Here is a 26836-nt window from a genome sequence, read left to right on the forward strand (position 1 = left end):
GAGAGAGAGAGAAGAGGAAGCAGGCTTCCTGCTGAGCAGAGAGCCCGATGCGGGACTCGATCCCAGGACCCTGAGATCATGACCTGAGCCGAAGGCAGCGGCTTAACCCACTGAGCCACCCAGGCGCCCATAATGCATTATCTTCTTGAAGATGATTGAAAGTTATCACTTCAAATGAATTCTACATTATTCATAGGCTCCTGAAAATCATCTCTCTGTTTTTCTGTGTGAGAACTAAGATCTAATAGATGTTTTCCTAGAGGTACATTCATTCTTATACTATCATTCACATATTTTATTTTGATCTCCTGGGAGAGTCCTAATTATTCAACTATTTGTTTTTCTCTTCCTGAGTTCCACATTAGGAAGAATTATTTAGGTTTCACAGACTTGCCAGATTATCGAGGAGCTTCAAGGACATCCAGTCACCTTCCTGCTCAAGGCAGGAAACTTCTCTTGACAGTAACCATAACAGAAAGTCAACCTCTTCCTGAACAATTCCTGTGTCAGACAATTCACAGCTCAGTCCTCCTCCCCCGACCTCTAATTATTCATATTCTATTACTTTTTGACCCCTCCTATTACTATGTATCAAGCATTTTGCCATTTATGGTCATCTTTTTATCTAGTTTTATTAGATTGCAGCACTCTTCTAATCACAAAATCCAATGCACATTCTAAAATCTCCATCTTGTTGGACTTCTATAGCATCTTACACCATTAGCGATTCCTTCCCTCTTGAAATGCTCTTTTGTTTTGGTTTCTTTGAATTTCTCTCCCAGTTTTTCTCCTTTCCATGTGACTTTTCTTTCTTTTTTTTTTTTTTTCCCCTCAGTCTCTATGTGAAGGAGGTCTGTTCATTTGGGTACCCGGTTAGATAATATTTTCCACTCTTCTGCCTTTAGTTCTTCACTGTGTCTACATACTCCCCTTGAAATGTTTAATCCATTTCTAAACTTTGTTATCATTGACTTCAATAATGGCTCTATCCTTGTCTTGTCTTCTAAACTCTGGTCCTTTGTACATAGGCATGTCCTGAAATTTTCACTTAGACTCCCACAGGCACGCCAACTTCAGTTTTTTGTTTAAGATTTATTCATTTACTGGGGGGAGAGGCAGAGGGAGAGAAAGAATCTCAAGTAAACCCTGTGCTCAGTGAGACCTGACATGGGGCTCCATCTCCTGACCTCAGCTGAAAACCAAGAATCAGACCCTCAACTGACTGTGCCATCCAGGCACCCCTCAAATTCAACATTTCTAAAGCTGAAGTGTAGCCATTCTCTTTTCCCAGATTCTACGCACTGGAACTATGATCTATCCAGACAAAAATCTTGATGTTGTCTTCCCTATCTCCCTTCCCCTTCTCTTAAATGTATCTTGAGCCCTTTTCTCCACTGCTGAAGCCACTGCCTCAGTTCAGGCTCCTGTCACTCCTCCTGTTCGCCCTGCCTCAGAACTCATCCCCTTCCAGTCTCAGATGCCCTCCTACCCATCTCCACACAGCAGCCACGCTGGGGCCTTTCTAAAATGAAATCTCCTCCCTAGACTGAAACTCTCCCATGAGTCCACATTGCCTCAAGCCCAGACTCCCAAGCATGGCGGATGGGGAAGGCTTTCGTGAAGTGATGCTCATTCCCATGTCCATCCTCACCTCTCTTCACCTTGTTCTCTATCCATTCCAAATCCTTGCCATCCCTCTGTATACATGGACTTCTACATGTGCACTATTCTTGCTGCCAGAAATGTTTCTTATTATGAGGAATTTCTTTTGTAACTCTCATTCCTGTACCTAGTTCTATTACTAGTTCTGAGTTCCCGGAGACGAGCATACAGTGTAAGTTATTTTTCTCATCGTCACGTCTGGTCCAGTATCTAGAACACAGAAAATTCTGCTTATGAATTGAACATTTCAGTTATCCTTCTATGGACAGACCATAATTCTTGAACATCCCCCTCAAATACTGTATGCAGAAATAGCGACGTGTCTCACCTAGTACTGATTTAAATGTGACTATTCATCTACTTGAAAAGGACATCTCTTTCTACCAAACTAGCTCCAGATAATAGTCGCTACGCTAATAGGGTGCCTGCTGTGTGCCAGATACAGTAGTAAATATTGGAAATAATCTCTGTGCTCATCAAACCGCCTCTGTGCAGTAGCTGATAGGATCTCCATTTCACAGATTAGGAAGCTGGAGATTAACGTGTTCAATACTTGTCCAAGCAAAGACCTACTGAAATTGGAATTCAAACCAAATCTGAGTGACTCTAAGACCCAGATTTTTTGTGCTCCTCAGTACTGCTTTTGAAATTTTTTAGTAGTTTCCTCAGATATTTAAAATCAAAAGCTTAAAGTCCATTAAAATCCACCATGCCCCCTTTCTTCATTCTATACTTACATGATTATGTCCCCCTATCTGCTAGATTCTGCATTTCTACTTATTAAAATGCCTAGTGCTAGCTTTGTCTTTTATTATTATTATTGTGATCTAAAGACGTCGTAAACAAAGGAGATGAATTTCTTTTGACATGACATGGTTTTAGAGAATACCAGCTACGATGTCTTGGTGACCTTTGACATTCTTCCCCAAGGGGTCTCCTATCGCTTGCTCAGTAATCCTTGCTGGAATTGACTTCAAAGCTGCCTGCTTTATTTCTTAGACTGTATCTATGTTTTTCTCTCTGAAAATCAGGATAGAATGTGTCCATCTTTTTTTAGTGACACTTCTATACTTCTCCATGAATTTTTAAATTTTATTTATTTATTTTGATGGAGAGAGAGATCACAAGCAGGCAGAAAGGCAGGCAGAGAGAGAGGGAGAAGCAGGCTTCCCGCTGAGCAGAGAGCCCGATGTGGGGCTCCATCCCAGGACCCCGAGACCATGACCTGAGCTGAAAGCAGAGGCTTTAACCCTCTGAGCCACCCAGGCGCTCCTCCATGAATTTTTAAAGGTGTGAAAATATTTTCACTGCTACAGGTGTTTTTGTACCCTTCACTATCATTTGTCTTCTGTAGACACTTGGATTTCTTTTTATGCCTTCTCAATTTTATGGTGTTAGAATACATAGACTCAAGTGTTCCTAAGACACCCAAGAGGTCAGGCGTTCCTATACAGGGGGAATGAAGTGGCATATGAACTGTTCTACTCTTGAAAATACTCCTTAGTACTCTTAAGGCTCTTTGAAGAAAGTCACTTTATCAAATTCAAGCTGGCAAAGAGAGAGGAAAAACTCAAATATGTTCCTTATGAATATTCAAAGGGATATTTTTTCCAAATTTTAATAATTTTGGAAATGATGGCAATAAAGGTATTCCACCAAAGGAAGATCAAATTTCCTCCAATCAGATGATGCATCAAAAGGACTGCCTTGGGGGTGTCTGGGTGGCTCATGTCACAATCCTGGGTCCTGAAATCGAGCCCCTTGTTGGGCTCCCTGCTCAGCTTCTCCCTCTGCTTCTCCTTCTCCCTCTGCTGCTGCCCCTGCTTGTGCTGTCAAATAAATAAATAAAATCTTAAAAACAAAACAAGGGGCGGCTGGGTGTCTCAGTGGGTTAAAGCCTCTGCCTTCAGCTCAGGTCATGATCCCAGGGTCCTGGGTTGGAGTCCCCGCATGGGGCTCTCTGCTCAGCAGGGAGCCTGCTTCCACCCCTCTCTCTGCCTGCCTCTCTGCCTACTTGTGATCTCTGTCTGTTAAATAAATAAATAAAATCTTTAAAAAAACAAAAAACAAAACAAAACAAAAAAACCAAAAAACAATGAGTGAAAGACTTTACCAGTTTTCAAATGCCAAGGCACTGAAGCCACACCCTTCTCAAAGAAACCAGACAAAAGGATTCCTAAATATGTCACTTCAAAAACATCAAAACAGAAACTAAGAAAAACAAATTTAAAAGCTGACTTAAAAGGCTTAGGTCCTAACTTATGAAACATAGGACAGATACGGTAGTAGGTAAAAACTACTGCAAAATGATTTATGATGTTGCCATGTAAATGATAATAATGAGTTAATGATGTATTAGTCGCAGTCCAATAAGAAGACAAAAACTGCACAGTAATTTGAAGTGGGAAAGTACAGTATAAAGAATTATTGTACCTGCTTCAGCAGCACATATACTGAAATTGGAATGATACAGAGATAATTAGCAAGGCCCTGTGCAAGGATAACACACAAATTTGTGAGGCATTTCATATTTAAAAAAGAAGAAGAAGAAGGAGGAGGAGGAGAAAAACAAGCAGAGGTATTAAAGATGATTGCTTCATAAGGGAAAACAGAAAATATATTTCTGTAAAAAATACAGAAATATCAGATGTAGAAAACAGCCACCACTCCTAGAACTGGGATAGAGCACCTGGGCAAGAGGCTACTCCCTCCCAGGGCTGAGATCCAGTCATAGTTGGAGAGGGCACAGTGTGTCTCACTGGAGGGCAGAGAATTCACGGAGACATTCCCCCTCCCAGGATTTGCCCGGAATCTACCTTCCAGAGTGCTAGAGGAAGCCATTTTTCAGAGCTGCACCTTGAAACTCACTCCAGCTACCCACAGGGGGGCCAGAGAAACCAGCCAAAGCAAGGTGCCTTGCTGACAACCCTTGAGAGAAGTGTGCCAGAAGAAACCATTTAGGGTACCTATCAGTCTGCTCTGAAGCCATCTGAGGGGGTGGTCCCAGGGAAAGCTATCAGGGGGTCCAGTTGTGTCTGGGCACCAGTGTTGCTGAAAAACCCACACACACTGGAGAAGATCCATGAGGTTAGCAAACCAGAACCCTGAAGAGTTACCTCTTCCTTCTCAGTGTCTCTCCAGCACCCTCTGCTGATAAAGTCTAAGATTGGACCAGATGGCAAGGAAAAGTATCGAGTCCACTTCCATTTTGATAGCATATGGAGTGTGGAATTGAGCTGAGTGGCAGTAAATTAATAACTAACATAAATGGGATCTGGAAGAAAATCGTCACTGATACAAAGACATGAATTCCTAAAACCCAGTGAACAGATAATAACTGTATTTTTCTTCTACTTTCTAATCAACCCTAGTTACTTTTTTGAAAAGATTTATTCACATTAAATGAGTAAAGAATTTCAAAGCCCAGTACATTTCTTTCCTAGAGAAACCAAATCAATTATATCAAAAATCCAAGTATAAATTGTGTGGATTTGTACAGACTGCTGTAGTCTTATGATAAATGTTTGCAGAAATTGAGTTGAATTAAATAGTACTCCATTTTGAATTACTCTGTATTTTGAAGATTTTGGCTCCTTTTCCTTTATTTGGGGGGGGGGGTGGGGTCGAATCCAATAAGTGTGTTTCAAATTTCAGAGGTTAAAGAACTTATCTTGTTGAGCTGGTAATGATCCTGGGCATTCACTTGTGATTTAAAATCCACTAGAATCAGAACTATAGTACTAGTCTTGATTTTAAGATATAAGATGATAGCTGTTTCATCTTTCTGAAATACTTGGAAACTTTATAGTAATACTGGAGTATAATTCCGACGGCTACTGAGAACTATTATAATACAGGTCATTACCTACAAACTGTGTTTGTGGGGAAAAATGGAAGTTATTTTCAAATATTGTCACTGCTAAGAATCAAATGAGGAAGCTGTTGAGCGGGAAGGCATGACCTATAATCTTTCCAAAAACTAATCTCTCCTGTGTATCTGATTTGTAAGCCCCTACCATAATTTTCCAAAGCACCTGTTCACTGCATAGAAGTCCTGTGATTGCCGATGACAAGCCTATGTTTTTGTCCAATTAGGATGAATGTGTAGGGGAGAAAATTTTATCTATGTGACAATAGCTAGACTAAAGTCTGTTCTGGAAGATTTATCCCATGTTTAACCAAAACAGATTATTGGAGATGGTGATCGGACTATGGCCTCTTTAGATCAAAGTCTCTCCAATGTCCACCATGCACTACTTATTTCAGAATTGTCCGAGCTGCATCATAAAACGCCAGTTCTCCAGCCTTTTCTGTGATGGACTACATCAGACTCTGGGCATTCTGAGCACAGGATCTGAGAATATGATTTGAATGAGCCCCCTAGCAATTCACATCCTACACGATATTTGAGACTGCCACTGAGACTTGAGAGCCAAGAGTCAAGGTGATGTTCTTTTTCCCAAAACAGTATTGGCTAGTGTCATAGCAGGGCTGGTTAAGTCAAGTCCAAGTATGGCGTATGTTATCAACTCATGGACAATTGGGGATTTTCCATTTGTCAGGGGCAGCCAGTAATGGAAGCCACCTTTGGCTACCTTACGTAGACACGGACTTATTGGCAGGATATGGTGGTGTAAGAAATATGTTAAGGATGAGGGTTGAAGAAGGAGAAACCAGGGCATCTCTGGGCATATGTGTATCAGGTGCTAACTAATGGTCAGAGCTTGGCTGAGGCAACTTCAAATTTTATTATGCTTATTCCCAATCTTGTGTTCATCCCTTACCTGGAGGAAAGAACACCTTCTATGTGTACCCAACTGATAAGAAAATTTCCCAATAGGCTGTTATCAGAAGCAAAGAGGAATGAATGTTTAAGTTTATCAGATTCTCATTTGTTATCAATGTGATACACACATGACAACTTTTAAAGAAAGTAGCTAAGAGCTTAATTACGCTCTAAGATTCATCTTAGGTTAAGAAAACAACTCTCAATTTTTTTTTTTTAATCCTCAGCCTGAATATGCCAATATTTGCTTTTGGTACATTCCACCGAGCCTTAGAGAGATGGAGGAAGGACCTGAATTCTGGGAAAAACTCAATTTAGTAAGTAATAAGTAAATCACATTTTTCCTTTTGATGAAATGATTCTGTTTCCATGGTCTATTGATCCTATGACTAACTCTGTACTTGTAAGTCCTCTGGAAGATGAAGAGAAGTGGCTTCTAGTGTCCTGAAAGGTAATGACATGCCAAACAGTTGCCAATACTGTTTATGCTTGAACAATGTAATTTATTTGATCCACACATGAATTCCAAATAATGGTGTTATTTGCAAGATAGTCATAGCATTCATTAGAAGTTCTCATTCCCAGCGTACTTCAGAAAGTGTGATCTGATAACAGGACACAAGGTTAAAGTTCCATCATGAATAGCTTCTGTGTGCTTCTGTGACTGCTTGCATCACCTCACTTAGAGATAAAGTTAAAAACCTTAATCTGGTACCCTTTGTGAGTGTGAGCCCTTCTGTTCTTTCCACTGACAGAAGCATCTTCTGCCCAAGGGGTTTATGTGATTAAAAAAGAGAGAGAAAAGAAAAGAGATTCCAGCAATGGGTTTCAACTGATCGTAGAACCAAATGGGCTTGACATTGTCTCCACACACAACTGGTGAGGGCTGAGAGTCTCGAGTGGGGAGAAGCCCCAGGCTCTAGGGACTCATTTTCTCTCCCCTGCACCTCTCCCGGCATGGTCCTACCGGTTAAATCCCTGCCTCTACACCAGTTCCAAGAACTGTGAAGTCTCATGAGCCAACACTACTTGCTCCCACCTCCCTGCTGCATGGACATGGTGGGTATTGAAGTGAGCCAGTGGGAGTTTGCCCTGAGGATTCTGGGGCTGTGATACGGAGAGCGGGAATTCACCACCGGTTAGGACCGTCAAAGTTGGGTCATGCTCCACCCCTTGCGTCTTCCCTCTCAAGCTCAGCTACCTGCATGGCCCTGGTTTGTAAAAGGTCTGACCTGCAAACCCCTCCCCATCCCCTGTGAGAAAATCGGTGATCCCGTTAATAGCTTTCATAAGCAATTAGCAGCACTGCTATTCCCAGTCAGGCAAGCAACAAACATTTACTGAGTGCTCGCCATGCTGTGAACTGGAGACCAGGACATCAACAAGACTTGGCCCCTACCCTTGAGTAGCTCGTAAGTGGAGAGACACATGATTAAGGGGATGATCCCAAGGTAACTAGTAAGGGCCCGGATGGAGATGAACCCTGTTTGCACTGATTGCTGAGAGAAAGGTTATCTACCTCTCTGTGTGACACATTAGAACTAAGTCTTAAAGGATCAGGAGAAGCCTGTTGCTGGCAGTTATAGAGAAGTAGATTCCAGAAAGAATCATTGCATGATGACCTAGAGACATAAGAGAAGAGGGTGTGATTCAAAGATTCCAGGGGTGCGATGGGACAGTCACAGGGTCCTTGTCTTTCATGACAAGGAGCTTGGAATTTGCGGCTAATTAAGAGAAAGATGGAAGACCATGGCCTTGAAGCCCTAACCAGCTCTAACCTCACCTGCAGCATCTCCTCTTAGCTTCAAGTCATTTTCTGTTTCTTCACAGCTCATTAAACCTCCTACACTGTAGCATAATGTATACCCAATATATACACATTCTACCCATTGTCAAACCCGAGATCCGGCAGCAGAGGAGGGGAGAGAGGGATGCTGCTATCTGTCCCTTTGGCTAGAAAAACCTTTCATTACCCATGCCAGGCAGTTAACAGTCCTGGGCTTTGTCTTGCATTTTTGAAATACTAAGCAACTAGAACAGCGCTAAAGAATGCATTTCAGATGGTAAGTAACCCATAAAAGAGAAAAAGGAAAAAAAGGACAGTGTGAAAATGTAATGGTGAGGCTTCTAGGGACATTGTGTACTTTGATGGACTACAACTGACTTTTTTTTTTTTGTAACATGGAGGAATAATTGCTGAGGTTTGAGGAAGATCTGGTTGTCATTCTTCTCACTTTTTCATTGTTAAGAAAAGCAACCAAGAATGTGTTCTTTGTGTTTTACTGACTGAGTACTGTCGTGTGGACATGCATCAGGAAAACTAAACAGTCCCAGTATATTTGGGCTTCTTCTTGACTCTGTCTTCCTTTATGTGAAGAAATAGTTCTATTACCCATTCTCAAAAAAGTTTGAACTTGAAGGCGGATATACATGCTAAATCAGACTATTAATCAGATAATAACCTTTTCATCTTAACTGGAAATGAGTATGAATCAGGACATTCTATTCTATTCCCAGTATTTTCCAGCACTGATTCTCTTATAATGAATATTCGTGACTCTCTATGCCTTCCTTTTGGAATGTTTTGCTGTCATTTAGAACCAGGGTTTCCTTGTCCCGTCTAACGTCATACTATTTTAATTGTTAGGGTCACTTCTGATTAGTAAGCATGTATGCTGCTAACACATAATCATCGGTTCACAGATTCTTAGTTTCCTTTTATTGTCTTTGTGTGGGTATATATGCATGGATTTGACAAGGAAGGAAGGTGTGTGGAGACATATATGTGTTTATGTATATATATATACACGTACACACATATATATATATCTGATTCTTGTGCTTTTCTGCTTACTTTAGATGGGAATGTAAGGATATGATTTATAACCCAGAGTGCACTTGAAGCACACTTAAAATTTATTTTGGGGTTTATCTTGGATGGAGAATCACAAACAAATAAATAAACCGAATAAGGGTTTGCCTCTCTGATTCAGGCTAGCGTCAGGCTTAGCTGTCAGACGGCAGGATCAGTGGCGCCATGAGTCTTCCCTTTGGCAGTGGGAAGGGAGAGGGATTCCTTGATCACGAATGCGGAGTTTCAAAGCATGTGAGTGTGTGTCTGTGTGTGTGTTGGCCAATGTACGTGCACGTGTGTGAGACTGCTTTTGCGAACATAGCCCCTCTGCAGTCACTCCGCGAGACTACATTTGGTCACTGAGTTCCAGACACTTCTCTGTTTAAGATGCGCTTTCTTCTGATGTTCGCAACCTTCAGATATTCTAGGTCTGCCCACATCGCATTTACTTCCTTTCTGGTTTCCTTTCCTGGTACCATCCCCGTGGCCCCATGTGTTTTCTTTGCTCTCTGCATTTCCATCTCCAGCTCTGCTTCCTCACGTCGCTCTTCTGGAAGCCTCTGATGGCCTCCTGCTCTTTTCAGGAGCAGTCTCTAACCCCCTGCACCCAACGACCGCCATTCATAATACACATCCTTGACGTTCCTTTACTCTCCTCCAATGAGACCAGTAAGAAAGGTGACCTACCTCCACCTAATTTTGTACAAGGCAGTACAAGTCCTTGCATAAAACATGAAGGAGAACTGATCTTTGTAATACGGATTTGCATTTCTCTACACCATGCGTGGGCATGACGGCCCTGGAAGACATGAGGAAGTGAGTGGTAAGATTCTCACACATGTCCTCAGAACCACAGGAAGTGTAACCCGCCCACAGCACCGTGTTTTGTAAGTCGGTGATGTTGCTGTTTCAAGTAACAAGCGTGGAGTGCTATTAGTGATGCAATTTTCAGAAGGGGCACACAACTCTTGGTAAAGCTTTGAAGAAAACAATTCTTTCTCTTTGATTTACAGGGTAGTAGAAAACCTAGTGTTTGTTAAAAATGGGTGCAGAGAGGTGCCTGGGTGGCTCAGTGGGTTAAGCCTCTGCCTTCAGCTCAGGTCATGACCTCAGGGTTCTGGGATCGAGTCCCGCATCAGGCTCTCTGCTCGGCAGGGAGACTGCTTCCTCCTCTCTCTCTGCCTGCCTCTCTGCCTACTTGTGATCTCTCTCTGTCAAATTAAAAAAAATAAATTAAAAAAAAATGGATGCAGAATATTTTGCATGTGTAGGTAAAATGGGGTTAGAAAATGGGCTTGGATAATGACAAATCAGGCTTCTCACCTCATTCATTTCCAGTAGGATATTGAAAAGTTGGGCAAGACACAGGACAAGGCTTAATTGCTCAGGACTGCTCTACACATTCCAAGGCAGGTGACATCTCTGTGTCCCCACTAAATGCCAATAGCAATCCCTGCACACCCTGAAAGCTAAAATATCTGCCCAGAGTTCCTCCCTGGAGGGTGGCTGGTCCACGGGATAAAACCGAGTCCATTCTTCTTGGCATCCAAAGGCCTTCATGTCTGATCATCAAATATTAAAATAGCAAGAGATTGAAAAGAATCTAAGTATTCAACTATAGAAAATTGGTTAAATTATAGTACATAATTTATATGTAAATTTCTAGGGCCTAGACAATTACAATTCTATTCCAAAATAACATATTCATAAGTTATTATTAATTGAAAAAAATGAGTTATACAAACAGCCACTATAGTATAATGCCAATTTTGAAAAAATTTGTGTTTTTATGTGCACAGATGCTTATGTACATATGAACTAAGGCTTGTATGGTTAGATAAGGGACAGACAACAGACATCAAAATATTTTAGAGATAGATTTATTTTAGATTCTAGAGATAGACTTTTCCTTTCTTTAGTATTCTTCCTCAACCTCTTGATTCTCTACAATTAACATGTATTGCTTTCGTCAAAATACTAGTAACAGCAATGACAATAATAATAAAGTGAAGTATGGAGTTATTGACCTCATGAAACCATTGGGTTCCTTGAGTGTTTACCTACGCAGAGGCTACCCAGGTATCAACTACAATCTGCTAACAGTTAAAAAAATAAATTAAAAAAATAAATTGAGCATTCACCCCAATATGTGTTTATTGTTTCGAAATTGTCTACATGCATTACTTTTAAATGTAATTTGTAACTTTAAAAATGCACATACTCACTTTTAAGGATGAATTTTGAAATTTTAATTATTTAGAGTTGTTCTAATCTCTTCTTCTTACCCCAGGGGATTGCCTTGTTTGGAGATGATGATTATACCATATTTTAATCAATTAGTTTGCAAACTATTTTCTCTCATGACTTGTTTCCAGATGCAGTATATGATTTGTCTTCCCTTCCCATCTCTCTTTCTCTCTACTTACGAAAACACCCACACTATCTGCACTGATTTTAGGCTCAAGGGCATTGCCACTGGTGGTCTATGTTGAGATCTTCAACAGCATTTCCAGGGCTCCCAGCATCGTAGTAGATTCTTCTTTGCTCTCTAAAGTTTCTGTCTGCGTGTTTCTTCAGAAACCTCATGCCAGTGACTAGAGATGGAGGGTGAAGGAGTTAGGGAGATTCTGCAGAGACAAATCCAGATGGATAAGACCCAGAGAATGTACTTGAACATTCCATCAGTTTGCTTTGTCTCGTCTTTACTCAATGTTCTGATGCAGATTTCCTCCTTGGTCAACATTTCATAAATAATTCTGCATTGCGCCTAATGAATTTACATCCTTAACAGTAATTAACAAGTTGTCTTGTACTCATATGTGGTCATTTCGACTTTATTTTGTTGTGGTTGTTTGCTGACCTGCAGATTTGTGACTAATGTTAGTCATTTATTACAGGCGCCTTTCTCCTCAACAGGAGAAGAAAAATAAATCTTTTAGAACCTACTTGATGGGTGCGTTGTTTTATTGCTTATTTGGTGATATAGCTTGATATGCTATTCCAGATATCTTTAGAGGGAATTTACTATTCTCCCTGGCAGGTTTCTGATTAACAGCACTTGAAGATGAGACTGCATAATCTGGGTGGGGTCGTGGGGAAGACACCCAAGAGGCCACTTTCTGGGGGTGCTCTGGGGCTTCAGTGCCCCCCCTGCTCTGCTCCATTTATTTCCTGCACATGTGTTCGTGTATTCACATCAGAGTTCATACACATTTTGAGAGCTTCTGTATATTTTTGAGGATTCTGATTCTAATTTTCTTTCCATCACCATCTGTGACATTGGTATAGCCAATCACTCATTTTTGGATTTCGAACTAAAAACAACTTTCTTTAAAGATACAACAGTGTTTTGTTTTTAATTTTCAAGGATGAGTTTCTCTTTTAACAATGTGATATGACATTTATAATAAATTCGTCTATTTAAAAAAAAATCTTGTTTCCTTGTGGATGGAACTCATTTTAAAGCTGCACTTTCTTTAAAATTTATATTTAAGGAGAATCTAATATAGATGTGCCCTTTACATGAAGTATTTCTGAATGCGACTTGAGAGACTCTTTTTCTGATAGTGGCTGGAATGTAGATTTTAAAAATGCTTCGCTAATGAATTTCCTACGTCTTGTAGATACTGTATTTTCTTCGCCCAAACTATTAAGACTGAGGTGACAGGGCGCCTGGGTGGCTCAGTGGGTTAAAGACTGAGGTGAAATGCTGTCCTTTTAAGTGTCCTCTCAGACAGAGCTGTTTTATCTACAATTTGTCTGATACCCTACTAGTTGTAGTCATTTGTTCTTGCTTGTGTCATTCTGTGGCTCAGGGCCAAGGAACCACTTGGGGACATCAGGTGTAAGCATAGCCTTCTTCAAAGATCAGCTTGTGGGGGTGCCTGGGTGGCTCAGTAGGTTAAAGCCTCTGCCTTCGGCTCAGGTCATGATCCCAGGGTCCTGGGATCGAGCCCCGCATTGGGCTCTCTGCCTAGCAGGGAGCCTGCCTCCCCCTCTCTCTCTGCCTGCCTCTCTGCCTACTTGTGATCTCTGTCTATCAAATAAATAAATAAAATCTTTTAAAAAAATCAGCTTGTGGGGGCACCTTGGTGGCTCAGTGGGTTAAGCGACCTGCCTTCCACTCGAGTCATGATCCTGGCATCCTGGGATCGAGTCCTGCATCAGGCTCCCTGCTCAGTGGAGAGCCTGCTCCTCCCTCTTCCTCTGCCTCTTCCTTCTGTTCCTGTTCTCTCTCTCTCTCTCTTAAATAAACAGGTAAATATTTAAAAAACAAAACAAAACAAGAAATCAGCTGGGGAATTTGGGGGTGTCCGTTCTGCTAAAAGACATGGGATACTCTGAATGTTTCATGGGTTTATACTCATTGCTCTTGCCTAGTTTAAGTCATAGTCTTTCTAGATAGCTCTACCCCTTTGTATTTATACAATTTCAACCAACAAAAGAGCCTAACAGTATTCTTGTTGGCTATGCATGCGCAATGGGCGAGTTCCCAGTGAGCTTTCCCTTGTATTCAATAACATCTTTCAACACACAGAACACGTATTTTTAGATTATTGTTCTTATTAATTTATTTACTTATATTGCTTTTTGGTCTTTGGGACTTTAAGCACTATTTTTAGATGCATCCAGTGGAATTTTTAAGGCTAGTGATCTAAACTCCCCAGGAGAGCTAGACAAGTACAGATGTCCTCATTAAAAAAATTTTTTTTTCTTTCCTTTTAGTTTCCTCTCCTAAGTTTATGAGGCTCTGCTCTCTTGTTTCTTATCATTTACTCTTCTTTTCATGGACTCTTCTCAGTTACTGTGGAAGAAACTTGGAGCTGGGCCTATCCGTTGAAAATTAAAATTGAGCAAAATGAAGCTAGGGGTCTCTGCGGGCTGAGGCTGAGCTCACGTGCCTGAGGTCAGGACAGGACGGGTTCTGAAAGAAGAATGGGCATATGTGTGGCTCCCTGGAACTGGCAGATCCACTGGGCACTTTATTTTATTTTATTTTTTGGCAATCTCGATAACAGTGATGGAGACTGAAGCCAAACAAAAGAGTGAAAGCTGCATTTCCAAACATCTTTTGGTAGCTTGGGTTTCCGGTTCAGCACACAAGCACGGTATACTCGGCTGTGTCCTGGCAGCAGCACAGGCCGTGTCTACAGCAACTGTGTATGAACCAGTTCGGTAGCTGAAATATGCTGGTTTCTTAAGTCTCTGCTCAAATCCTAAGACCACCTGAAATAATTCTGAATTTCCGACTAGGTCAGGGTGCGCACTGAGGAAAGGCAGAAACTTCATCAGTCCAGGACACATTGCTATGTCTTGAGTATAATTTTATTTCATTTACTGGGTCGGAGGTGGCCAACTCAAGCACCCACAGAAGCTAGACAAGTAGCCCAAGTAAGGGCAGTAGACTGGCCATAATCCGGTAGGGCAGGTGTGACGGAGGAGAGAGCAGCAGCCTCAGCTAAAGGCGGCAGCATCTACTCAGCTTCTTTTTTTTTTAGATTTTTTTTTTTTTTTTAATTTATTTGACAGACAGAGATCACAAGTAGGCAGAGTGGCAGGCAGAGAGAGAGAGGGAAGCAGGCTCCCTGCTGAGCAGAGAGCCCAATGCGGGGCTTGATCCCAGGACCCTGAGATCATGACCTGAGCTGAAGGCAGAGGCTTTAACCCACTAAGCCACTCAGGCGCCCCCATCTACTCAGCTTCTAATGACGATGGCCCAGCGGGAATGCAGAGCTGGGCCACACGTCTCATTGTTCAACAGATGCTAGATCGATAGATCCTTCCATGAACCCTCCTTTGCTTTTGATGGTTTGTGTGTTGGCACATGGTTTAAAAATTTGCAATGTATCTCTCTGGGCTCTGGCCTTCTGGCTTTTCGTCTGAAAATCCTACCTACATTCGTCAGGCCTTAGCTACCTGTTTCTGCATGAGGGTCCCTGGAAGCTCCTTGGATGAGGCCGTGTCCCATCCCGGTCTTTGTCCTTTCACGGCAGCTAGTGTGATGGTCATTCCTCAGCCCGCCATGAACGACGAGGGATGCCCAAGTTCTGTGTCATCTACCAGAAAAAGAAATCTCATGGCCGTGTACTTTCAGATGTATCAACAAGAAGGTTTTCGGTATGGCAATCTTGAGGCAAATGTGACAGCATATTTAGGATATATGGGCGAATTCTGTTTTTGTGTCTTCTCTGTTCCTGATCCTGAGAACTAGATGGGGCCTCTGAGCTCCACACCTCTCTTGAGACTTGTGGAGCCCTGAGGGGTCTGTCTTCCTAGGTTTTCTGAAAGCTTCAGCTGGCCGGTGAAGACACCCAGAGAGGAAGGTAAGGAGTTTGGAAGCAGAGGGGCAGGCCCAGGAGAGTAAGGGGCTGAAGGAGGGGTACTGAGAGTGAGTTCCCCAAGTAGGGATGACTTCCCACTCCCCTCTGTGAGCATCTTAAGGAGGTACGTGTGTGTGTGTGTGTGTGTGTGTGTGTGTGTGTGTTCCCGATGTTGGAATGTCTGCTCATTCCTAACAGGTAAGGACATGGCACAGATACCACGGAACAAGGGATCTTGCTGGTTCAGATTCTAAGCATATCATATACTGGAGCAGTCACCTAGATGCTGACACTGAACCTCTCCAGGACCCCTGGGGACTGTGGGAGTTGTAATAATGGCAGAGACTGAGTTTCAGTCCGGCCTGGTAGAACCCTGGCTTGAGGCGGGATTTAATTTTATTCAAAGGCTACATTTTGTACACACCTGAGATGATGGAGCAAAATTCATACCCACAACACAACCATTAAGGAAATTGCTCTGGACTTGATGCTGTACTTTTTGATGCAAAACTAAGAGTGGACCCAGAGCTGAAAGGAATTATTATTATTATCTTAATTAATTATTATTATTTTATTTATTTATTTATTTATTTATTTGCAACGGATCTTTGAATTCCTTTGCCAGAACCAAACCTGCCCCCTGGTGGCCCCTTTGCTCATTTTCCTGTTCCCAGCTGGGAAGAGCTTCAGGGAACACGGACCTAGGAAAGGCTGTTGCAACATGGGTTAGAATTTCAGCCTCAGTGCTTCTAGATTCTGCCAGACCCAGAAAGGCTCACCTGAGTAAGAAATCACATTGGTCCTTGTCTTCACTTCAAATGCGTTTCTGCTCCTCTTTTCATCTTTACTCCAGAGGAAGGAGTTCCTCTTTCCAGAGCAAACTCTTCCATGTTTACCTTTGGGGCTCCCATCCTGGATTTCATCCAATGGGCAATCTCTCTACCCCTATACTTCCCTTTTCTTCTACCCTCTCCCCTCTCTCCCCACTCTCCCTCCTTCTCAGATTTGCATTTGTTTTCTCTCAGCTATTGCTGCCTTCAATCAAAAAACCCGTACAGGCTCTGACAACCTTGAAGGAAATCATTTTATGATTTTCATTGAGTGCTCTTCCCCTCACACAACTTCCTGTCTCTTTCTCCATCCCTCTGGACTAAACTTCTGAGAAGAAAACCATAAAGGGGCTGACTCTGGTCGGCACGCTGTGTCACAGTATTTAAAACCATTCCCATAATTTTGGGCGTTCGGGTTGCTTCTAATGTTTTTGCCATCGTGAATGGTAATGGATGAACGTGTCCAGGCTCACACTCACTCTTGCTTTTATTATGTCAGGAGACAGAGTGCTCAGTATGTCATTGCTGATGATGAAAATCAGTGTGGTTTTCATCCTGACTCTGGCTGTATGTTGTGATACTGTCTTTTAAGAAGGATGTCACCATTTATAATGCCACCAGCAAGGAATGAGTTCACAGGTTTCCAGCCAATGAGGGGGTGGAGAATGCTATTCAGAGAAGGTGAAACATCGTGTCTTAAATTTGTTTTACCTTTTATTGTATTAAATGTTGGTGGGCTGAACGATGTTCTAATTTTTTTTTTCCCTTACAGATTCTACTTCTGGTTGTATTCATTGTTTCCTCCCCTCCCCCATATCTTCCATATTTATATTTTGAGGTCTGATGTTTTCCTTATGAATTTGAATGAGGGTTTATATAGTTTGAGTTTTAAGGCCCTTTTTGTCAGATAGAATGCAAATATTGTCTTCGGTATAATGTCCTTTTTATTTTAGTCTTGCTGTTTTTTCATTGTACAGAAGTTTTAAATTTTTTATGTATTCAAATCTGTCAGTCTTTCCCTTCATGATTTATTCCACTTCTTCAAAACTGAAGTTACTGTCTTTCACAAATCTGATAAATATTCCATTCCATCTCCTGCTGGTTTTTCTGTCCTTCTTCTTCTTCTTCTTCTTTTTTTTTTTTTTTTTTTTTGTATTTAACTCCTTAACCCAGGTGGAGGTTATTTTTGTATACAGTGTAAACTATGACTCTAACCTGGACAGTTCCTCAAATTATTATATAATTCTCCTAGTTTGATTTATTAAGTAATTTTTCTTACCACTTTTTATTACAGAAAGCTCATGTTGTCATATGTTACATTTTTAAAAACACTTTCTTCTACTGCTGGATTTTTCAGTCGGTTGTATTGACTGTATTTCTGTTTTTGAGCCAGGAACAAAGGTGTCAAGAGGCATTGCTTCATAATGCACTCACAAAGTGGCTAAAACGCCCCCTTTGATTTTTCTTTAAAATGCCATTTTTTAATACTATATTTGAAATTTTTCCAGATGTATTTCAGAACTTTTTTTTTACGTTAAAAAGACATCTTTGTTAAGATTTTTATTGTCACTTATGTCACTAGATCTGGAGCTAAGTAAACAATGCCTTTACTGCTCATTGGCTGTGTGACCATGGACAAGTTGCCTTGCCTCTTCTCTTTCATCAACAGCATAGGGATAATAAAAATATCTCCCTTAAAAGGTTTTGACAGGGATTGGATAATATAATACCTGGATTATACCACTTACCATAGTAAGTGTTTGTTAAACGTTGATTTCCATTATTAATCTTGTTACCCCATGTTTGAAGTATGAACCTGAAATGTCTTCTTAATGCCTGTTTGCTCCTCTCCAGATGAGCTTATGTGCTCTTATAATAATAAACTTTCTAAAATACAACCCTGATCATCCTGTTACTCCTTCGCATTTTCTTTGTCCCAAAGGAAAAGAGCCCATAATCATTCAGGGACGGCAGTGGTCCAATTTATTTCAATCTTCTGGTTCTGTCTCCTGCCCATCTTCCTCAGGCACCCTGCTTTCAAGAATCACACTAAAATAATATATTATGGATTTTCATGGATTCAATGAGAGAGCGCATGCAAGCCATTTTGCACAGTGCTGAGCTCAGTGCAAAATGGAAATATGGGGCTCCCTTGTTCAGAAATTATTAAGAATTTCAAGACAGTGACAGTAGAGCATTAAACTAAGTATGAGGCACTTCTCAAGTGTAGGGCCCTGAGTGACTTCTTGAAACCAGCCCCGGGACTCCGGGTTTGACAATGGAGATGAACTTCAGCGTTCCGACTTCCTTGCATTTTCTCACACTGCTCCCTCTGTCTCTGGTGTCTCGCTCTTACGTCCTTTCTCCTCTGTAGCTCACCTCATGCTCAGTCTCATCCTGGAAACCCCAGAGGTATATGCTTGTTTCCTCCTTTAAAGGACTATGGCTAGGATCTAGTCTTCTCTAGGCCACTTCTAGCTTTTGGCTTAGGATATAGGGAATTTTTGTGTATGAACCCATCTTAAAATTAGGCTGTCAGCCCCTCAGCTTGCCCAGGAAGCATTTCCTGACACATGAGTATGGGAATACTTCCCAAATACTCTTATGAAAACTTTGCCCCATCCCCCCAGTCCATCCCCATCCCCCCCACACCTTGGCCACTGCTATAAGAAAGCGACTTTTTTGAGGGTGGAAAAGATGGTGGCAATCCTGGGAAGAGAGGAGCAGGTGATGAGAAGTTCCCTATAGGAAGAAACAGCTGATGAATTTTAGGACAGGAATGATACACTGAAACTCCCCATTATCACCTAAGATTCCCTCCCTCGTGTTAATGGTGCTGTTGGTGGATGGGTAGAAGCGCAAAGTGAGGCAGGGTGTTCCACTGGGGCCAACCATATTTGAGCTTCGATATCCCAGGCCTGGCTAGTGGAGAGTCCAATATGAAATAAAAATGATAATCCCTTTGTTCAGAAATTGTCAAGAACTTTAAGGTGGTGATGGCACAATATAAAGCCAAGGGTGAGGCTCTTCGAAGATCAGGGCCCCCATGTAGCTGCACAGGTTGCCTACCCACCAAGCCAGCCAGCCCTGGTACTCTGCTTAATGTTAAGTAAGGGGGAGGGGGCGATTGTTAATATCCTTACTTCTTTGCATCTTCTTACATTGCTACTATCACATGGTAGATGCAAATAAATGTTTGCTGAATGAATGGATCAGTGGATAAAGGTGTGAACTAATGTGTTACCCTCTTGGGTGACTTCCTTCCACACTTAGAGTGGTTTCCTAAAGACATAGTTGTTCTTACCTGCTTTACCCATCAGCACACCCTCAGAAGTTTTTTTAAATACTGCTCTCCCTGAGTGTATTTTGATTGGGCTTGTCTAGAGTGATGTCTTGGGATCATCTGGTGTTTTTTGTTTTGTTTTGTTTGTTTTTTAGATTTTATTTATTTTTGCACATGCGTGTGAGAAAGAGTGAGCACACAAGTTGGGGGGGGGGGTTGGAGGGAGAAGCAGATTCCTCACTGTGCAGGTAGCCCGATACAGGACTCGATCCCAGGACCCTGTGATCAAAACCTGAGCAGAGCAGAAGGCAGATGTTAACGGACTAAGCCAGGCAGGCACCCTGGGATTGTCTTTCTTATCTGACTTCTGATGTGTAGGAGGGACGAAGAGTCATCACATCCCATGAGTGATGGTCCCCATGGGGCTTTCTCAGGATGAGGGCAACTTGATAAGGAAGACATTTTAGGGAAAATGGACATTTTAATTGCTCTTCTAGCTTTGTCCTGGAGGAGGCCACCTCCTCTGTCTGTGTAAGTCTAGCAGAGCTGCTATTGCCTAATTGTGTTCTGTCGGCCAAATCATCATCAATTCAGAAGGCAGAAAAAAAAAAAAATGTAAAGTCAACATTTACAAGTCGGACTCCAGATGGCAAAACCTCTCTTGGTTTCATTGCAACTTTTCCTACTGTTTATCTTTGACTCAGGCTCTGGTTCTTAGGCAAATGTCTCCCTATCTAGGATGTCATAGAAATGATAGCACCCCACTGTTCTTGGCGGGGGGCGGGGGGGGATCATTCAAATGTTGGAAGTACGACAGCAGAACTTGCTTCAGTGGATTGTAGTATCACCTGCCTAACTCAGGATGGAGACTGTCTTTCCGTCTGCCACCCGGGGGGGGAGGGGAGACGATGGCCAGGTGGTACCAAGGTGCATCAGAATATTGTAGTTGGAGAAGAGGGGAGCCAGAATTCTCATTTGAATTTGCTCCTTCATTTAAAAATGTATACGGATCACCTACTATGTGCCCAACACTCACCTGGGTGCTCAAGGTGCTTCTTTTTTGTTTCCCTAGTTAATGTGTTGATCAAGGGGCTTAGAGAAATGGCAATTAGAGACTGGGGTTTTTATAAAAGAGAACAGGAAAGATTAAACAATGACTAACAGAGAATTGCTTCTCAGTTTGTACAGAAGAAAGCTCTGCTCTGTCTTCAGTTTGCAATGCTGTGGTCCTGTGGTTTTATTTTTCTTACACTCATACATTGTAAGTGTAATCTATGTTGCAAAACTGAGTTATGATTTCTGTTGTACTCTAAACACTAGAATCTATCAGACCATGTCTTGGCAACTAGCTTCTACTGTGTATCTTCTTCTGGTTTGAACAGAGAAAATGCCTTGGATCTCAAATCTCATCTATAACTCTATTAAGAGATTTTCCCCGCTTCACATCCTCAGTTATTTAAGAGAACTAAATTTTGAGAATTTCATTAAGCAGTTTATTTTTTTTTAATTTATTTTTTGGTATGATGTTAGATATAAGATGGCTTTACTAGTTATTTTATTAAAGACAAATATGAATATATTAAATATGAATATATTAAATATAAATATAAAATATAAATGCATGTTATATAGAAATTTCCAGCTTTGCAAAATATTTCATATAATAAAGTTGCCTATACTATTATCATAAAAGTAATATTAAATAAAATATTTTATTGCCTAATACCCTCATTCAAAGGTTTAAAATTAATTTAATAGGAATTCCCTATAAAGTTTTTGTTCTTTTTATAACCAAAAAAAAAAAAAATCAGTGGAAGGATACTGTCTTTCATATTGAACTTATTTATGAAGGTATACTTTCCAACTATAGATAGCCACATTCTACATCATTTCAAAAAAGGTATTTTCTGACACATGTACTTTTCTTCATTTCATAGGTATATTAACTTTTATCACATAATTTAAAAATTTCTGGTCAAAAGCCGATTAAAGATCTTATATGTATACACACATTTAAACACACACATAGACATCTATACATACATATGCACACACACACACACACACATATACACACAGATATATAGGGAGATTTTTAATATAAGTCAGAGGTTGTAAAGGACTCCCATATACTTCATGTATTTTTTTATGTAATGGCAATTCAGAAAAATCACATGAAACCTTCGAATATAGCTTTCCAAAGGAACCTTGTCTTGAAATACTAAGTAGAAAAGGGAAGTTCTTTTTTTTTTTTTTAAGCCTTATGATGTGCTGCATGGTGACTAACACAACATAATAAAAATAATTAAAAAATCTTAAATATATTTAAATCACAGGAAAATAAACCAACTGGAATTGGTACATTGTATCCCCCCCACCACCAATAATCAACCAGTTAGCTTTTTTTTTTTTTTTTATTGAGCTATAGTTGGCATACAATGTTACTTTAGTTTTAAGGACACAACATAGTGATTCCACAGCTCTATATGTTAAGCTCATCACAAGGGTAGCTCCCATCTGTCACCATAAAGCTCTATTACAATACCATTGACTAGATTCCCTGTTCCCTATCTTTCTTTCCACTACCTCCCACTCTCCTTCACCCATTTTGACCAGACCCCTCCTCCTCTCTGGCAACCTCTAGTTTGTTCTCTGTATTTTGTTTGTTTGTTCTGTTCTTTAGATTCCGCACATAAGTCAAATCATATGGTATTTGTCTTTCTCTGTCTTACTTATTTCACATAGCATAATTCCCATCCATGTTGTCACAAATGGTAAGATCTCCTTTTCATGGCTGAGTAAGAGTCCCCTGTAAGCATACATCATGTCTTTATCCATGCATCTGTTGATGGACAATTAGGTTGCTTCCATAACTTGGCTATTGCAAATATGCAACAAATAAAAGTGGGCATACATCTATTCCAACAAGTGTTTTCATGTTCTTTGGGTAAACACCCAGATGGAATTCCCGGATCATAGGGTAGTTTTCTTTTTAACTTTGTGAGGAACCTCCATACTGTTTTCCACAGGGGCCGCACCAGTTTTTGCTCCCACCAGCAGTGCACAACAGTTCCTTTTTTATGACATCCTTGCCAACACTAATTATTTCTTATACAAGGAAGCTATTTGAAGTGCATGTCCCCATTCTTCTTTTCTTGCCTAGATGCCTGCCACAGATGTCTCAGGCCAATCTGCTTGTTTCTAGCATTGTGCGTACATCTAATCTTTCTTTTCACATGTTTGAGGGCTCCACAGAAACAGCCCTTGGGTCATTTTGTTCCACCATGTAAAGAGCTTCTCACTACCCTCTCTACAAAATGTGGGTTCCTCAGCAGGTTCCTCAAGGCACCTGGCAACTCGAGGTGTGCCTCCTTCTGCACCTACACCTCTCAAGAAGGATCTGAAGCTTCCTTCAGATCCCCAAGAGCCCTGTGCTCAGTCTCATCCCTCTCCTTTGTACCTTAGTTCCAGATGCTCTCTTTCCTTAGAATCTCTCTTTTCCTGGCTCCTCCTTCCCCGATATTACACAGATACACACATATATATATATATGAGTGTGCATATACACATATATAAATTTCATATTATTTATAATGTAAAATAAAAGGTAATTGGTGTGATGTACAGTTTCAATACTGTCTTAAAAATGTTGGCCTTAGGTCTGACCCTAATTGGTATGTGAGGGAGGGTGCTCTATTATGAGTAGAGAGTAATGGTTCCACTCTGATTTTTCAACTTAATGCTTCTCAGGTCAAGTTATTTTCCCTCTGCCCATTCTCCCATGCACACTTCTGAACATCTCCTACTGTTCCCCATCAGTATTAATGTCAGATAAATATTGGTATGTTTGAATTAATAAAGTTTGGTCTAGATTCAAAGACTTTTTGGGTAACAAACCAGAGGCAACCCATTGGGAGAAAAGTCAAGAAGAAAGCTTAACCAATTTCCATTTGCACAAAAGACTTGGCTAGCGTAGGAGCTAAAATATACCACGCAGTAAAAATAAACATATAAAACCCCAGATTCTGCAGTTAATGGAATGTGAAAATGTGTGTGCACTGCTGCCACTGGGTGCCTGGAAGAAGACTTCGCCGCTTGTTCTGTCAATAAACCCTCCACACACTCTGTAAACATAGTCATCACTCATTTCTATAATTTACCAAATAAATATTCTGAGTCAATTTTAACTCAGCAACTTGGTTAGGGGCTCTGATAGGTTCTAGCTGCCTTCTCCCTGGAGGCGGTACTCAGAATTTTCATTGTCATCCATGATAGAACATTTCTCAATAATGTACAATGTGACAGAAATTCACTGGAATTTGAAGGAAACCCAGAATTTTATTACATAAGTAAATAAAGCACCCAGTACAAGAGTGACACCCAGGGTCTCTTCTAAGGCCCTTCATTAAATGCCTATATGAAAACTGTGTGTGACACCCTTTTTAAGGAGAGAAAGAAATCTAATTGAAACAATTTTATGGGCTGTGTTCTGCCTGGTAAATTTTAATACTTGTTTTGCCAGTCTGCATTGATACTGCTTTTATTTTTTATTAGTCACTGATTTTTGATTGGTGGCACAGGAAAACAGACAGCCTTTACTTTTGATAATCAAAGTGGGAATGACTGCAGTTTTCCTATGTGCTTTTCCCTCCACAAAACCCTCCCTGATTCTCTTATTCTTTATGTAGCCGAGGCTCCACCTTCTGTCCATCACTGCCCTGCTCCCAATTCTAGAAAAATATGTATACTAAAAATTCTGAAATGAGAGGGGCACCTGGGTGGCTTAGTGGGTTAAGTGTCCAGCCCTTGAGTTCAGCTCAGGTCATGATGTCAGGGTTGTGAAATCGAGGTCCGAGTGGACTTGGTGCTCAGCAGGGAGTCAGATTAAGATTCTCTCTCCCCCTTTCCCTGCTCCTCCCCCTACTCATGAGCACGTGTGCGCTCTCTCTCTCTCAAAAATAAATAAATAAATAAATAAATAAATAATAAATAAGTAAATAAATAACTGAGACCTTTAAAAAATTCTGAAATTAGGGAACACATTCAGGGCAAAGTCACATTACCAATGTCACTCTTTCCTTTACAAAATTATTCCAGGTAGTATCCCTTTAACTTAGAAGCTCCATGACCCTAAATAACTCTCTTTGAGTGCTTATCCAAGCCATGTCTATTTCACCTGCAAGTATTTGGTATTATTAAATCTGGAGTATGCTATGATGAGAGAAAGATAATTATTTAAGCCTGCGATTTTTTAAAAAGATTTTATCTATTTATTTGACAGAGAGAGAGAGAGATTGCAAGTAGTCAGAAAGGCAAGCAGGGAGTGAGAACGGGAAGCAGCCTCCCCACTGAGCAGAGAACCCGATGTGGGGCTCGAGCTTAGGATCCGGAGATCATGGCCCGAGGCAAAGGCAGAAGCTTTAACCCCTTAGCCACCCAGGTGCCCCAAGTCTGAGATTTTTGAGTATGGATGGCCCAGAAGATGGTTAAGAAAAGAGAGAAGAAAGAGCAGAATAAGTTTGAAGAAGTTGCTGGCCATTGTTTTGGGAGTCCTATGTGAGAGGTATTTGGGGAATGCCCACCAGACACAGTCCATGGGTAGCTAGAACTCAGTGGCTATGATCCAAGGAGAATTTCACAATTGGGGGTAGAGTGTGGGAGTTTCCCACAGAGAGAGATACAAGTCCTTGAAATGATATTTACAGGAGAGAAGAAAACTTCATGAAGAGAAGCACCATTTTGAGTAACGTTTATTGAGAAGACACAAGGTGGGGTGGCAAGCTGCAGTCAGAAAGTAGCTAGAGTCCTAGCAATGTATATTGGTATGGAAAGGAAGGAAAGGAGCCTTCAGGAGTGCTTTCAGGGGATGGGGAATGTGTTCCAGGGAGGTATTAAACTTCATTCAAGATGCACCTGCCTTTTCTCTATATCCAATCTTCTCTGAAAGGGAGAATTTCCTTTTTGCCTTTCCAGGGACATGATTTATTGCTACAATAATACTGTGTAACAAATAATCACAAAGGTTAGTGATATAAAACAGTAGACATTTACTGTTCGTGCATCTGGGAGTCAGCAGGGGAAGGGGGAGCTGTTGGGTGGCTAATTTAGGCTGAACTCAGTTAGGGTGGGCTCAGCTCCAGTAGTCTCTTATTCTCTCCCTTGAACAAGTGGATTACCTGAGGCATGTTCTTGTGACAATGACAGAGACCCAAGAGCACAAGCTCCAGTGTGCGAGAATATTTCAAGAGTCTCTATCACACTATGTTTGCTAACATAGGATTGTCCAAAGCAGATTGCAGAACTGAACCCAATGTTAACAATGGTGGAGACAATCCTCCACCCCACTGCAAATCCAAATCAAGCCATGTGGCCAAAATCAAGACCAGTGGGGCAGGGAAATATACGACTCCTGTGGAAGTGAAAAGGTGAGCATACCTGTTCCTGAAGAGCTACCTGATCAATCACAAACACTTGGAATCTAGCAATTTAGAGGTAACGTAACAAAAGAGAGAATATAGAATAATAAAATCCAGTGATAATTCATAATCAGTCTTTCACCTGCCACAGTGTTACTATGGGAACCTGTCTCAGTTCAGTTCAGCACATATTTTGCGAAGCACTGTGGGAAAAATCAAAGATGAAAATGACATCACATCTTCCACCAAGTGGTTTTCAATCTGAAGAAGAGAGAAACATCTAAAAGTTACTGATAATGAAAAGTCAAGTGTAACAAGAAGGGCATAGAAAGAAGGGCAGAAAGAGTTCCTCTTCTTAAGTGACTGCTTGGGGGGTCAAGTGGAGGACATAGAATATGCTGTGATTAATTTAAGAAGAAAAGAATTTATGGAGAATAGTCACTGTAGGGCTAAAAAGACAGATGTTTCAAAGCCATTGTCCCAGGACAGGGCTGCCCAGGGTGCTGCTGCCCCTGCCCGTCTGACGTAGCCTGTCTAATTATGAATCTGACCTAAGAGATGCCCACACTAGAATCGGCTGCCTCTACCACAATCTGCCCATGGTAGTGATGGATTCCATCACTAAACCGCTTCTCCCACTGACCTCAGCTCTGAAATCATAACTCATACAGGTGCATTTGACCTG

The 26836-nt window shown here is 41.1% G+C and overlaps 1 protein-coding gene and 1 non-coding gene across 2 annotated transcripts in view; both read left to right on the top strand.

Annotated features, from left to right (window-relative positions):
• Nucleotides 1-26836, top strand: part of GADL1 (glutamate decarboxylase like 1) — a 187303-nt gene that overhangs the window by 125549 nt on the left and 34918 nt on the right. Inside the window, exon 14 of the mRNA XM_059162397.1 lies at nucleotides 6676-6765. Within this exon, the coding sequence (XP_059018380.1) occupies nucleotides 6676-6765 (90 nt within the window). The remainder of the gene's footprint in view (nucleotides 1-6675; nucleotides 6766-26836) is intronic.
• On the top strand, nucleotides 4096-4197 carry LOC131826169 (U6 spliceosomal RNA). Its single transcript, XR_009351461.1, has one exon. It is a non-coding gene; the product is annotated as a U6 spliceosomal RNA (small nuclear RNA).

Source organism: Mustela lutreola, chromosome 2, assembly GCF_030435805.1.
Source record: "Mustela lutreola isolate mMusLut2 chromosome 2, mMusLut2.pri, whole genome shotgun sequence".
Taxonomy (NCBI): Eukaryota; Metazoa; Chordata; class Mammalia; order Carnivora; family Mustelidae; genus Mustela; species Mustela lutreola.